The sequence below is a fragment of the Euprymna scolopes genome, chromosome 36 (genome assembly GCF_053919585.1).
Source record: "Euprymna scolopes isolate OS-2025 chromosome 36, ASM5391958v1, whole genome shotgun sequence".
Classification (NCBI taxonomy): domain Eukaryota; kingdom Metazoa; phylum Mollusca; class Cephalopoda; order Sepiida; family Sepiolidae; genus Euprymna; species Euprymna scolopes.
This window is the reverse complement of record NC_136517.1, coordinates 4,061,332-4,076,438: the sequence shown is the minus strand read 5'-3', so window position 1 is coordinate 4,076,438 and position 15,107 is coordinate 4,061,332. Positions and strand designations below refer to the sequence as shown.

General features: G+C 33.0%; 1 protein-coding gene across 14 annotated transcripts in view; it reads left to right on the top strand.

The window, feature by feature from the left end:
- Positions 1 to 15,107, top strand: part of LOC145260287 (ral GTPase-activating protein subunit alpha-1-like) — a 476,501-nt gene that overhangs the window by 250,972 nt on the left and 210,422 nt on the right. For all 14 annotated transcript variants that reach the window (XM_080118139.1, XM_080118137.1, XM_080118136.1 and 11 more), the window contains one exon: positions 10,456 to 10,563. In XM_080118139.1, the coding sequence (XP_079974265.1) occupies positions 10,456 to 10,563 (108 nt within the window). The remainder of the gene's footprint in view (positions 1 to 10,455; positions 10,564 to 15,107) is intronic.

Here is a 15,107-nt window from a genome sequence, read left to right as displayed (position 1 = left end):
AACTCAAAAAGTTGAATGCCCAGAAAATTTGGGACAAAACTTGGAACTCAAAAAGTTGAATGCCCAGAAAATTTGGGACAAAACTTGGAACTCAAAAAGTTGAATGCCCAGAAAATTTGGGACAAAACTTGGAACTCAAAAAGTTGAATGCCCAGAAAATTTGGGACAAAACTTGGAACTCAAAAAGTTGAATGCCCAGAAAATTTGGGACAAAACTTGGAACTCAAAAAGTTGAATGCCGAGAAAATTTGGGACAAAACTTGGAACTCAAAAAGTTGAATGCCCAGAAAATTTGGGACAAAACTTGGAACTCAAAAAGTTGAATGCCCAGAAAATTTGGGACAAAACTTGGAACTCAAAAAGTTGAATGCCCAGAAAATTTGGGACAAAACTTGGAACTCAAAAAGTTGAATGCCCAGAAAATTTGGGACAAAACTTGGAACTCAAAAAGTTGAATGCCCAGAAAATTTGGGACAAAACTTGGAACTCAAAAAGTTGAATGCCGAGAAAATTTGGGACAAAACTTGGAACTCAAAAAGTTGAATTCCCAGAAAATTTGGGACAAAACTTGGAACTCAAAAAGTTGAATGCCCAGAAAATTTGGGACAAAACTTGGAACTCAAAAAGTTGAATGCCGAGAAAATTTGGGACAAAACTTGGAACTCAAAAAGTTGAATGCCGAGAAAATTTGGGACAAAACTTGGAACTCAAAAAGTTGAATGCCCAGAAAATTTGGGACAAAACTTGGAACTCAAAAAGTTGAATGCCCAGAAAATTTGGGACAAAACTTGGAACTCAAAAAGTTGAATGCCCAGAAAATTTGGGACAAAACTTGGAACTCAAAAAGTTGAATGCCCAGAAAATTTGGGACAAAACTTGGAACTCAAAAAGTTGAATGCCCAGAAAATTTGGGACAAAACTTGGAACTCAAAAAGTTGAATGCCGAGAAAATTTGGGACAAAACTTGGAACTCAAAAAGTTGAATGCCCAGAAAATTTGGGACAAAACTTGGAACTCAAAAAGTTGAATGCCGAGAAAATTTGGGACAAAACTTGGAACTCAAAAAGTTGAATGCCCAGAAAATTTGGGACAAAACTTGGAACTCAAAAAGTTGAATGCCGAGAAAATTTGGGACAAAACTTGGAACTCAAAAAGTTGAATGCCCAGAAAATTTGGGACAAAACTTGGAACTCAAAAAGTTGAATGCCCAGAAAATTTGGGACAAAACTTGGAACTCAAAAAGTTGAATGCCCAGAAAATTTGGGACAAAACTTGGAACTCAAAAAGTTGAATGCCGAGAAAATTTGGGACAAAACTTGGAACTCAAAAAGTTGAATGCCGAGAAAATTTGGGACAAAACTTGGAACTCAAAAAGTTGAATGCCCAGAAAATTTGGGACAAAACTTGGAACTCAAAAAGTTGAATGCCGAGAAAATTTGGGACAAAACTTGGCACTCAAAAAGTTGAATGCCCAGAAAATTTGGGACAAAACTTGGAACTCAAAAAGTTGAATGCCCAGAAAATTTGGGACAAAACTTGGAACTCAAAAAGTTGAATGCCCAGAAAATTTGGGACAAAACTTGGAACTCAAAAAGTTGAATGCCGAGAAAATTTGGGACAAAACTTGGAACTCAAAAAGTTGAATGCCGAGAAAATTTGGGACAAAACTTGGAACTCAAAAAGTTGAATGCCCAGAAAATTTGGGACAAAACTTGGAACTCAAAAAGTTGAATGCCGAGAAAATTTGGGACAAAACTTGGAACTCAAAAAGTTGAATGCCGAGAAAATTTGGGACAAAACTTGGAACTCAAAAAGTTGAATGCCGAGAAAATTTGGGACAAAACTTGGAACTCAAAAAGTTGAATGCCCAGAAAATTTGGGACAAAACTTGGAACTCAAAAAGTTGAATGCCGAGAAAATTTGGGACAAAACTTGGAACTCAAAAAGTTGAATGCCGAGAAAATTTGGGACAAAACTTGGAACTCAAAAAGTTGAATGCCGAGAAAATTTGGGACAAAACTTGGAACTCAAAAAGTTGAATGCCCAGAAAATTTGGGACAAAACTTGGAACTCAAAAAGTTGAATGCCCAGAAAATTTGGGACAAAACTTGGAACTCAAAAAGTTGAATGCCGAGAAAATTTGGGACAAAACTTGGAACTCAAAAAGTTGAATGCCGAGAAAATTTGGGACAAAACTTGGAACTCAAAAAGTTGAATGCCCAGAAAATTTGGGACAAAACTTGGAACTCAAAAAGTTGAATGCCGAGAAAATTTGGGACAAAACTTGGAACTCAAAAAGTTGAATGCCCAGAAAATTTGGGACAAAACTTGGAACTCAAAAAGTTGAATGCCGAGAAAATTTGGGACAAAACTTGGAACTCAAAAAGTTGAATGCCGAGAAAATTTGGGACAAAACTTGGAACTCAAAAAGTTGAATGCCGAGAAAATTTGGGACAAAACTTGGAACTCAAAAAGTTGAATGCCCAGAAAATTTGGGACAAAACTTGGAACTCAAAAAGTTGAATGCCCAGAAAATTTGGGACAAAACCAAAATATCTAGATTTGATACAAAAACAAAATCACATTATGATATGTAATTTTATTTATAGCAAATCGATTGCAATTTTAAAAATAATTATTTAAAAGTTTGAATATTGAACTTTATTTTGTTTTGGAAATTGATTCCCAATAGATCTGAACTATGAAAAAGATTTTTTTTTTCTATTACTACATGCATTTAATATCAAATCTTCTGTCGTTAGATTTTGAATATTTTGTCTTTATTGCAAATGGACTTTCTCATAATTTAACATAATCTGCACTTCCCAGTGTTTGGGTTAGGATGAAAATATAGTACCTGTTCTGTCTTCAGTCAGGAAGAAGAAATCCTTCTTAGCAAACAATTTAACTATTTTTTCTTATTCAAAGAGTTCACTTTTGGGGTGCTTGGTATTTAAAATCTGACTTTTTGTCTAACTTTGCAGTTGTTGGGGAGATAAGTAAATAAGAACTTTGATTAAAAAAAAAATGTAAGAGGTTATCGTGAATTAGGACTCAAATTTATTGGAGTATATTGAGTGGGGAGTTGTGCAGCTTTGCAAGTTAAGTGATGACTACCAATATTTAAATCCAATGAACACAACAAACAGTTCTGCATCATAGACACTGGCATTTGATTTCTGAGTTTTTTTTTCAGATCCTCAGAAACTGATTAATCAACTTCAAATTTATCACATGATAACCAATGAAATCCGTCGACCCATATATATTGTAGAATTACATTCTAATTATCACAAAATCAGCCTAAAATCATGATATTTATTTTTATATTTTATTTTTATTTTTAAATTTTAATTTTTTAAGTATAGGCAAATTTTATATTAACTTTTTACATAAGTGCTATACAGATGTTTCATTGTGCGATGGCAACCTATATACACAATGAAACATTTGTATAACATGTAAAAAGTTAATATAAAAATCAGAGACAGGAAAATATTAAAAACAGATACACATAAGTGGATGGAAAAAGAAGAAAAAAGGTTGCTTCTCATATATATATATATATATATATATATATATATATAGTTTTGAAAAAAGTAAATGGCGGAAGTTTCTCGAGAGCTCTTTCGGCTATCATCTCGTCAGGAGTAAATCGATAGCAACCTAAATAATATTGTAACGAAAATAAAGAGTTCTATTGAGGAACTCATTAAATGTGCCAAACGTACAAGGACACTAATTAAATTTATTTACGTTTAAAAACGATTAAAATATTGGCACAACGAGGGAGCAAAAAAAAAAAAAAAAAAGCGGGAGAAAAAATTCAAAGTTCCCCAAAGAGAAACAATGCGTTTGATGTTTCTTTTTGCCGTTTGGCACATTTAATAAGTTCCCCAATAGAACTCTTTATTTTCGTTACAATATTATTTAGGTTGCTATCGATTTACTCCTGACGAGATGATAGCCGAAAGAGCTCTCGAGAAACTTCCGCCATTTACTTTTTTTAAAACTATATACAAATTCTGTACCTCTAAACATTTATATATATATATATATATATTTATATATATATATACTAGACTACCCGTGACCCGTTGGGTCAGTATGTTATATTAGCTATGGAATTCATGTATGAGCGTGCCACTTGTGACGTAAAGAAAATGTTTTTTTTTGACATAACAGAAACATTTCTATGAAAGTATATTAAAACGAAAAATCACGGATGGATCACTCAAACATGAAAAAAAAAATCCTCCCTATTCGTGTAAAGTTACCTATTTTTCCGAATAATCGCTCAAAAATCGAAAATTAAACATGATTTTCCTACGAATCGAACGCCGACGAAAGTCATTTAGCAACAAAAACGCACATGAACCTACCGATGAGAAATATAAGAATGAAAAACCCATATTGGAATCCTTCAACCAAGTTATAGAAACTTAAAACCTGAAACAAAAAAATAAAACCTAAATAGATAAAATAAAATAAAACTAATATTGAAGCAGATTAGTAAATGTGTCAACAAATTCACTGTTCTCACACAACTATTTTGTATCTAGAAATGTAAACAAAAAATAAAAAAAGAAGGAAGGAGAGTAGGAAAAGGGATGGATAGAGATTAGTAGTAGTAGTAGTAGTAGTAGTCTTGGCTTTACTACAATTGTTCTTATATTTGTCAACAGGTTAAAGTTGTTTAGTTGTAAGAGAATAGCGACAGTATAGTTGTAATAAAGAATAGTTGCAAAACACCCCCACTCTTCCCATGTTAAATAATAATTTCGAAATAATAACATTAATATTTCAGTGCGCAGGTCAAAATCTGCAAAAGAAGCAATTTGTGTTTATTTGTTTACGTTGTTATGAGTTAATATTTATGCGCAACCGGATGTCGTAAACCGGAAAGTGGGTTACATCACTTGTTACAAAGTCATTTGAAAAAGACCAAATCTTGTCAATCTTGCCTCATATCCAGACAAGCCATATGTAAAACAGTAACATGTAACAGTTATCGCCAGATTTCCTCTCTATTCATTATGGTCGGGTACTTTTTGTGAAATATGACAGTATTTTCTTGATATTCACCTTCAGGTTATTGCAATTCAATAAAACAAGTGTTTCAGTTTCTTGATGTGTATTTGGTCATACGTACTGGGTGTTGGTAATTTTGAATTTTATCCTGCTTCATTTGTATTAATTTTTTTTTTTTTTTTACCCAATCGCCTTCAACATTCCTCCACTCACAATCCCTGATATTATGTAGCTTTTGTTGCTGTTTGGTGAATATTGTTGTGAAAAAAAAAAAAATTGCTGTAACTCATCTTGTGCTCTTCTCCCAACTTTAATGAAACTTATGCAAATCCATTTTCTTTGCTGAAACTTTTTACACATCTCAACTCCACCTCCAATAATAATATTGATACATTCACTCGCTTTGTGTTGTAGGAAAATGTAGCAAAGACTGTTCGACTCTTCCCACCACTTTTCATCTTATTGGTCCCTCCTCCTACCACTTCTCCCTTTTGACCTTCCTCCTGCTATTTAAAACATTCAGTGTGCAAACAAGCAAGCAGCATTTTCATCTTTTACTTTTTGATGGAAAGCAGAATTATCCGTACCCTCCTTCACTTTTCAAAAGCACAATTATTAGCATGAAGTCTTGTTTTGCAGCACTATATACTTTGCCATATTTTAGTGCTTTTTTTTTTACATGTATTTTATTTATTTTTTAAGCATATTTTTCTTTTTCTGGTCTTCTTTATTAAACAAAAAGATAATAAAAAAAAGCTTTCTGTAAATATTATACAGTTATTTATTTTTTTTAAGCATATTTTTTCTAGTTTTGCTAAAAAAAAAATAAAATAAAAGCAGCTTTCTGTAAATATACAGTAGTTCAAATAATCAAAAAAAGTAAAGTTTGTTCTGATATTTTTAAGGGTAAAGAGGGTGACCATAGAGGTAATTTCAAATTCAATGCAGACGAGATTCATTTGGTTTTTTTTTTTTTTTTTGAAAAAAAAATGTTTACATTTTAATGTAGATTGATATCGATCTTTTTAATTGTTTTTTACATACTTTTCTAACAAAGCTGAAATATTGGCAAAACCTGTCAAATTAAATGAATTTGTAAAATAACATTATTTTCTCTCACATCCAATTGTTGAACAATGATTGATAAAACTTTGCCATTAATAATTGATTTGATTCTGTTAATTTGTGGTGTATTTTCCCTCCATGTTTATACAAATCATAAATTTTATGAAAAATATTAGATTTTTATAGTTTTTGAAAATTGGAATTTATAACATTCGTAGACAATGCAGATAACTGTCTCGTTTGTGGTGTGCATTTAGTAAGCCAAATGCTAATTAATAAAATTTAATAAAATTAATTGGTGCTTCTTGAAAGAAAAGCACAATTGAAATACGACAGTTAAAAAAAAAATTAACAGGAAAGCTTTAAAATATATTTACATATCAAGTAAAAATAAATATCTACACCAAAACTTATAGAAAAAAACGTTGATTAGAATTTTAGTAAGAAATAATATTTTTTTACTCATATTTCCATTATTTGTCTTTAAGTCATCATAGATTATCTCCCTTTTTTCTAATATGAAGACGCTATGCAGTCTTGTCTATGAATTGTAAAATAATTTTATTTCTTATTAAAATGCTACTCAATAATTTCCCATAATTTTTAGTGTACACAAATAGTTTTACTGTATACGGAAGTAGATCAGAGTTTTTCTGTTTATTTTCAACAGTGATATTTCCCCTATGCATTTCTTGCGAGAAACACTGATTAATTTGTTTGTATCATGTAAACTACAGTAATGACATTGTGGCACCAAATATGGTGATATACGCCGTGGAAATTATGCGGTGTCATATTGTGGAGTCCCTTGTTATTAAATGTTGTCTGATGCCACGTGAACCACATGTCTTGACTGGATGCTCTCTTAATTGTTTTATGCCCATGCTGTGTTTAAAACGTGCATAGACGTTTGGATGCTGACCCAACTCTGACAGATATTTCTTGAGTGTTCTGAGCAAGCCGGCTGAAATAAATGTTTGCATACAAAAATTATATTTTGGTTCTTATTTGGAATTCAACCCAATTATTAATTAAAAAAAAAAAAAAAAAAAAAAAAAATGCAGAAAAATTATGATATGTACTCATCTAGGAATGGAAATGTCATATTCCAAAAATCACAAATTGATCAAATAGTTTTATTTTTATAAAGAAAATCATTTTTAAACAATTTAAAGCAATAGCATTACAAGACTGATCCTGCAAGTTTGAATTATTGTGGACTTATTTGCTTTTTTTTTTTTTTTTTCAAAATGGTGATGCGAGACAATGCGTTTTGCTTACTCATAAAATTTGATTTTCTTAGTACAAAGTACGTGATTAATTTACATGATTTTTGGAAAATGACATTTTCTGTCTGTAAGTCAGGTGTGAAATGGAGCCTGTTGAATGTCGAGCAGTGATCCGGGTTTTGTATTTGAAAGGACGCACACCACAGGAAACTTTTGATGAAATGAAAGAAACTTATTGTGATAATGCCCCATCATATGACCTTGTAAAACGCTGGCATCATGAATTCAAACATGGCCGGAAATCTGTGGAAACAGCTCCCAGACCTGGTCGCCCCCCTCCCCTTCTGCCATTGATGAGGCATCTGTCCGTCAAGTTGAGGTTGCCATTTTGGAAGATCGGCACATTACTATTCGCCAAATAGCCCAAGATGTCAAGATTAGTACAGGGTCTGTGGAAACTATCATTCATGACCATTTGCATATGCATAAGGTGTCTGCCAGATGGATTCCCAGGTTGCTCACAACATTCCAGAAGCGAGAACGCGTTGAGTGCTCGAGGATGAATTTGGAGATGTGCCAAGAAGATGAGTCAAAGTTTTTAAAAAGACTGATTACACAGGATGAAACCTGGATCCATCACTATGATCCAGAGACCAAAACCCAGTCAATGCAGTTGAAGCACTTGGACTCACCACCTCCAAAGAAGGCAAGGGTGCAGCCCTCCGCTAGCAAGGTCATGCTCACAGTCTTCTGGGACCAGGATGGAGGTACCACAATTACAGGAGCCTATTATGCTTCACTTTTGAGGAAATTAAGGGAAACTATCAAAATCAAGAGGCGGGGCAAGATCAGCAAAGGTACCCTCCTCCTGCAGGACAATGCTCCAGTCCACAACTCGCATGTTGCCAGATTAGAAGCACGGGCGTATGGTTATGAAATCTACCCCATCCTACCTACTCTCCTGACCTTGCACCCTCTGACTTTCACCTCTTCCCAGCCATGAAGTTGCTTTTGAAAGGAAAGTGTTTCCCAGATGATGCAGCCTTGATTTCTGAAGTCACGTTGTGATTGGAGGACCAACCTGGAATGTTCTAGAAAAACGATCTCCAGAGCCGCATCAAACGATGGGAGAAATGCATAACTCTGCATGGTTCCTATGTATAGAAAGTCTAATAGCTGTGCCAAGTTTCGTTGCTCTTCTGCTATGGGAAGTGGGTCAGGGGCATTACTTATTGCACGCCCTCGTATGTGTATGTTATGTTTATGGGGGCAAAAAAATAAGACTGAAATTAAACAAAGAACAAGTGAATTTACTGGAAGCCTGGAAAAATCATGGATTACAATAGAAAAATGCGAGCATGAAAAATATAATAAATTTATAACTTAAAATATTGCAGCATTAAGAATTTTTAAAAAATTCAATTTATAACATTATATAATCAATTCTTAATGCTATAATATTTTAAGTTATAAATTTATATTTTTTACTAGAATATCTTTTCCTTTTCTTTTCCAGTTTTAACAACTAGTCATTTACTTTTCCATGTTTAAGCTTAACCATATTACTTTTCATGCACTCATTTTCTATTGCTTTATATATATATATATATATATATATATATATATATATATATATAAACTACTCTTACTCCTGACTCTGCTTTCTAGCAAAAGTTGCCAATTCCTGCTTTCCCACTCAGAGATGGGCTAGTTACAAAAAAAAACAAAAAAAAACATCTGACCTGACTCTAAAATCAGTTTTCAAAACTCTGACTCCTATAAAAGTTTCCAACTTTTTCCTGTTTCTAAGTTGCTTGGTGAAAAAAATTACAAAAATCTGACTTTATTTCAAAAAAAGAATTTGCCTCTGATTCGTTATCTTCGTTTTATTTTTAGATTTTTCTTTTTTTTCATAAATGATTTTTTAAAAAACAATATTTTAAAAGTTTTGAATTTAAAGCAATAATAAACTAACAAGGCCCCATAGAAATTCCGTGTTTTCTTTTCTTCACTTATTTTACTGTTACTGTTAGCGTTAATAATACTAAGGAGAAAAATCTCTCTGCTTTTGTAAAAATAAATGTCATTGTCAGGAAAATATCTTTAAATAAAATGAATCTCTACATTTATTGAAAGTTGCAATAGATTTTTGAAGAAATATTTTGTTCTTATCATAAAAGTAATTCTCAACAAATATTTCTTAAAAAAGTTTTCATTTATTTAAAATTGTGACAATTTGATATTTATTAAAATTGCATAAAAAATAAGAACCGCATATAGACTCGTTAATCTTGTTAATTTGACACCAAAAATTCTACTTTGTAACAATTAATTTTAAAATGGGTTAAAGTCATAATTTTTTTTAACTGTAGTGACAAATATTTTTAAATACTTTAATATTTCGTTCAAAAACTTTAGAAACTTGCAAACTGAATTTAGAGGTTAAGAATTGGCTTGAAGAAGTCAAATTCCAGGTACAAAAAAAAAAAAAAAAATATCGTCCTCAAATCCTGCCTCAACAGTGCTCATTATGAACATGAAAGATAATTCAGTTCCTTGTATGCACGTTTGATATAAAATTGACACATATCTGAGGAATGGAAAATTTCCCGAAATATGATACGAAACTTCCATTTGCTCGTAATAATGATGCAAGAACATAACGCAATTATAAAATATTAATATATATATTTTGTCTTAATAAAAAGTGAATCTATATATCTTATTCCACTTTTATATGTTTTAGTTTGTGTCAATCCATTACGCCTCTTCATTGTATTGCCTTCTATAAATCTTTTTTATAAAAATAATAAATTAATATTAATTGAATTTTTATTAATTTCAATGGAAAATAATTGACTCAAACATTTTGGTGCACGAATGTAATCAAAGAATAAAGTTTGTCAGTCAAAGTCCAAAATGTAATTTTTTTTTTGTTTTTCAAATTTTATTTCTATTTTTGTTGAATATTAATTTTTTTTAATTTTTGCTTTTTTCTTTGCGTATTTTGTATATCTACACTTTCTTCATATAATCATAATGAAAGCAAAACAAAGTTTTCATTCAGCTCCATTAGGATGCATCGTCGTGTTATAAATTAACTCTTGTCTTTTGTCTTCCAAATTCCTAGTATGGTCGCCAACCCACAACTTCCAACAGAAGTGGTCGATCCAGTCTCCCCATTTCAAATTTCCAGAATGCTGCTTGATCAGATGGGTCTTTTGTCTTGGGAAAGAAGGTAAGTAATCTCTCTCTCTCTGGTGGTGAATGATAAGATCAATGGATTTCTCATGGACTATGGAATTGTTTTTGTAAAAAAAAAAAAAAAAAAAAAAAAAAGTTTTTTTTTTTAATTATATTTTTTATAATGAGTCACCAGTTGTCAGTTGAATGATAAAGAATATTATGAGAAGATTGAAAATGATTAAATAGAGTGAACAAAATTTGATGACTTCTAAGAACATTTCAACATCGTAGTCGGTTTAACATGCTGACATGTGTTAGACACCTTTTAGAAATTGACTTCTAAATTGACCTATCTCTGGCTAGGTCTTTATCTATCCCTCTTTCAAGCATGTTCTTATCACCTTCTCCCATGTTTTCCTTGGCCGATTCTCGTCAAATGAACCTGCTACCTCAACTGTTTTACATCTACTAAACCTAACGTTCATAGTCATAGTTAGCCAACACATACTTTCCAACTTCTTGCGTACCGCTATCGGAAATGGTGACAAGGCAAACAAATTCTTTTACTTTTTTTCTCTCATGCCGATATCTCTCCTGCGCATGTACTCTTTTTTTTTATTACATTATTCTGATCGTTTTTTTTTTAATAATCATTGAAAAGATTTTTTGCTCTTATTTTAATTAAGAATTATTGAAATTAGTTTTATTTTAAGAATTATTGATGTTAGTTTAATTTTTTTAAAGAATTATTGAAGTTAGTTTAATTTTTTTAAGAATTATTGAAATTAGTTTTATTTTTTTTTAATTATTGAAATTAGTTTTATTTTAAGAATTATTGAAGTTAGTTTTATTTTAAGAATTATTGAAGTTAGTTTAATGTTTTTAAGAATTATTGAAGTTAGTTTTATTTTTTAAGAATTATTGAAATTAGTTTTATTTTAAGAATTATTGAAGTTAGTTTAATTTTTTAAAGAATTATTGAAATTAGTTTTATTTTTTAAGAATTATTGAAATTAGTTTAATTTTTTTTTAATTATTGAAATTAGTTTTATTTTAAGAATTATTGAAATTAGTTTTATTTTAAGAATTATTGAAGTTAGTTTAATGTTTTTAAGAATTATTGAAGTTAGTTTAATGTTTTTAAGAATTATTGAAGTTAGTTTAATGTTTTTAAGAATTATTGAAGTTAGTTTAATGTTTTTAAGAATTATTGAAGTTAGTTTAATGTTTTTAAGAATTATTGAAGTTAGTTTAATGTTTTTAAGAATTATTGAAGTTATTTTTATTTTTATTTCGGACTATTAGTCTCATCTTTATTAGTTGTTGTTTGTTTGTTTTTATTGGTTCACAACGTTTCGGCCAACTTCCTCTGGCCTTCGTCAGGTGGTAACCGCGACGGATAGGAACTTCGAATCTCCTAACTGCATTCTCAGCCATCACTGCCATCCGTAGTTGTCGTCGTCTCACCACATTTTTGACCAATTACCTCTGGCACGCTTTGGGTGGGATTGAAACCGCTATCTTCAGACAATGTTCATCTGGAACCGTAGAGATTCAACGTCTCTATCAACTGCGCCACGGGCCCCGAAGGGCGATCAAGGTTGGATTCTTTGATCTTATAAATCCACATTTATTCATTATCTGATCTTCCATAGTCGGGTCCGTACCGATTGGTATATATATATATTATTCCTTAATTGGAATTTTTTAAATCTAATAAAGATGAGACTAATAGTCCGAAATAAAAATAAAAATAAACATAAAAATGCTCATCTCAAAAATAAAAAATTCCAATTAAGGAATAATATATATATATACCAATCGGTACGGACCCGACTATGGAAGATCAGATAATGAATAAATGTGGATTTATAAGATCAAAGAATCCAACCTTGATCGCCCTTCGGGGCCCGTGGCGCAGTTGATAGAGACGTTGAATCTCTACGGTTCCAGATGAACATTGTCTGAAGATAGCGGTTTCAATCCCACCCAAAGCGTGCCAGAGGTAATTGGTCAAAAATGTGGTGAGACGACGACAACTACGGATGGCAGTGATGGCTGAGAATGCAGTTAGGAGATTCGAAGTTCCTATCCGTCGCGGTTACCACCTGACGAAGGCCAGAGGAAGTTGGCCGAAACGTTGTGAACCAATAAAAACAAACAAACAACAACTAATAAAGATGAGACTAATAGTCCGAAATAAAAATAAAAATAAACATAAAAATGCTCATCTCAAAAATAAAAAATTCCAATTAAGGAATAATATATATATATACCAATCGGTACGGACCCGACTATGGAAGATCAGATAATGAATAAATGTGGATTTATAAGATCAAAGAATCCAACCTTGATCGCCCTTCGGGGCCCGTGGCGCAGTTGATAGAGACGTTGAATCTCTACGGTTCCAGATGAACATTGTCTGAAGATAGCGGTTTCAATCCCACCCAAAGCGTGCCAGAGGTAATTGGTCAAAAATGTGGTGAGACGACGACAACTACGGATGGCAGTGATGGCTGAGAATGCAGTTAGGAGATTCGAAGTTCCTATCCGTCGCGGTTACCACCTGACGAAGGCCAGAGGAAGTTGGCCGAAACGTTGTGAACCAATAAAAACAAACAAACAACAACTAATAAAGATGAGACTAATAGTCCGAAATAAAAATAAAAATAAACATAAAAATGCTCATCTCAAAAATAAAAAATTCCAATTAAGGAATAATATATATATATACCAATCGGTACGGACCCGACTATGGAAGATCAGATAATGAATAAATGTGGATTTATAAGATCAAAGAATCCAACCTTGATCGCCCTTCGGGGCCCGTGGCGCAGTTGATAGAGACGTTGAATCTCTACGGTTCCAGATGAACATTGTCTGAAGATAGCGGTTTCAATCCCACCCAAAGCGTGCCAGAGGTAATTGGTCAAAAATGTGGTGAGACGACGACAACTACGGATGGCAGTGATGGCTGAGAATGCAGTTAGGAGATTCGAAGTTCCTATCCGTCGCGGTTACCACCTGACGAAGGCCAGAGGAAGTTGGCCGAAACGTTGTGAACCAATAAAAACAAACAAACAACAACTAATAAAGATGAGACTAATAGTCCGAAATAAAAATAAAAATAAACATAAAAATGCTCATCTCAAAAATAAAAAATTCCAATTAAGGAATAATATATATATATACCAATCGGTACGGACCCGACTATGGAAGATCAGATAATGAATAAATGTGGATTTATAAGATCAAAGAATCCAACCTTGATCGCCCTTCGGGGCCCGTGGCGCAGTTGATAGAGACGTTGAATCTCTACGGTTCCAGATGAACATTGTCTGAAGATAGCGGTTTCAATCCCACCCAAAGCGTGCCAGAGGTAATTGGTCAAAAATGTGGTGAGACGACGACAACTACGGATGGCAGTGATGGCTGAGAATGCAGTTAGGAGATTCGAAGTTCCTATCCGTCGCGGTTACCACCTGACGAAGGCCAGAGGAAGTTGGCCGAAACGTTGTGAACCAATAAAAACAAACAAACAACAACTAATAAAGATGAGACTAATAGTCCGAAATAAAAATAAAAATAAACATAAAAATGCTCATCTCAAAAATAAAAAATTCCAATTAAGGAATAATATATATATATACCAATCGGTACGGACCCGACTATGGAAGATCAGATAATGAATAAATGTGGATTTATAAGATCAAAGAATCCAACCTTGATCGCCCTTCGGGGCCCGTGGCGCAGTTGATAGAGACGTTGAATCTCTACGGTTCCAGATGAACATTGTCTGAAGATAGCGGTTTCAATCCCACCCAAAGCGTGCCAGAGGTAATTGGTCAAAAATGTGGTGAGACGACGACAACTACGGATGGCAGTGATGGCTGAGAATGCAGTTAGGAGATTCGAAGTTCCTATCCGTCGCGGTTACCACCTGACGAAGGCCAGAGGAAGTTGGCCGAAACGTTGTGAACCAATAAAAACAAACAAACAACAACTAATAAAGATGAGACTAATAGTCCGAAATAAAAATAAAAATAAACATAAAAATGCTCATCTCAAAAATAAAAAATTCCAATTAAGGAATAATATATATATATACCAATCGGTACGGACCCGACTATGGAAGATCAGATAATGAATAAATGTGGATTTATAAGATCAAAGAATCCAACCTTGATCGCCCTTCGGGGCCCGTGGCGCAGTTGATAGAGACGTTGAATCTCTACGGTTCCAGATGAACATTGTCTGAAGATAGCGGTTTCAATCCCACCCAAAGCGTGCCAGAGGTAATTGGTCAAAAATGTGGTGAGACGACGACAACTACGGATGGCAGTGATGGCTGAGAATGCAGTTAGGAGATTCGAAGTTCCTATCCGTCGCGGTTACCACCTGACGAAGGCCAGAGGAAGTTGGCCGAAACGTTGTGAACCAATAAAAACAAACAAACAACAACTAATAAAGATGAGACTAATAGTCCGAAATAAAAATAAAAATAAACATAAAAATGCTCATCTCAAAAATAAAAAATTCCAATTAAGGAATAATATATATATATACCAATCGGTACGGACCCGACTATGGAAGATC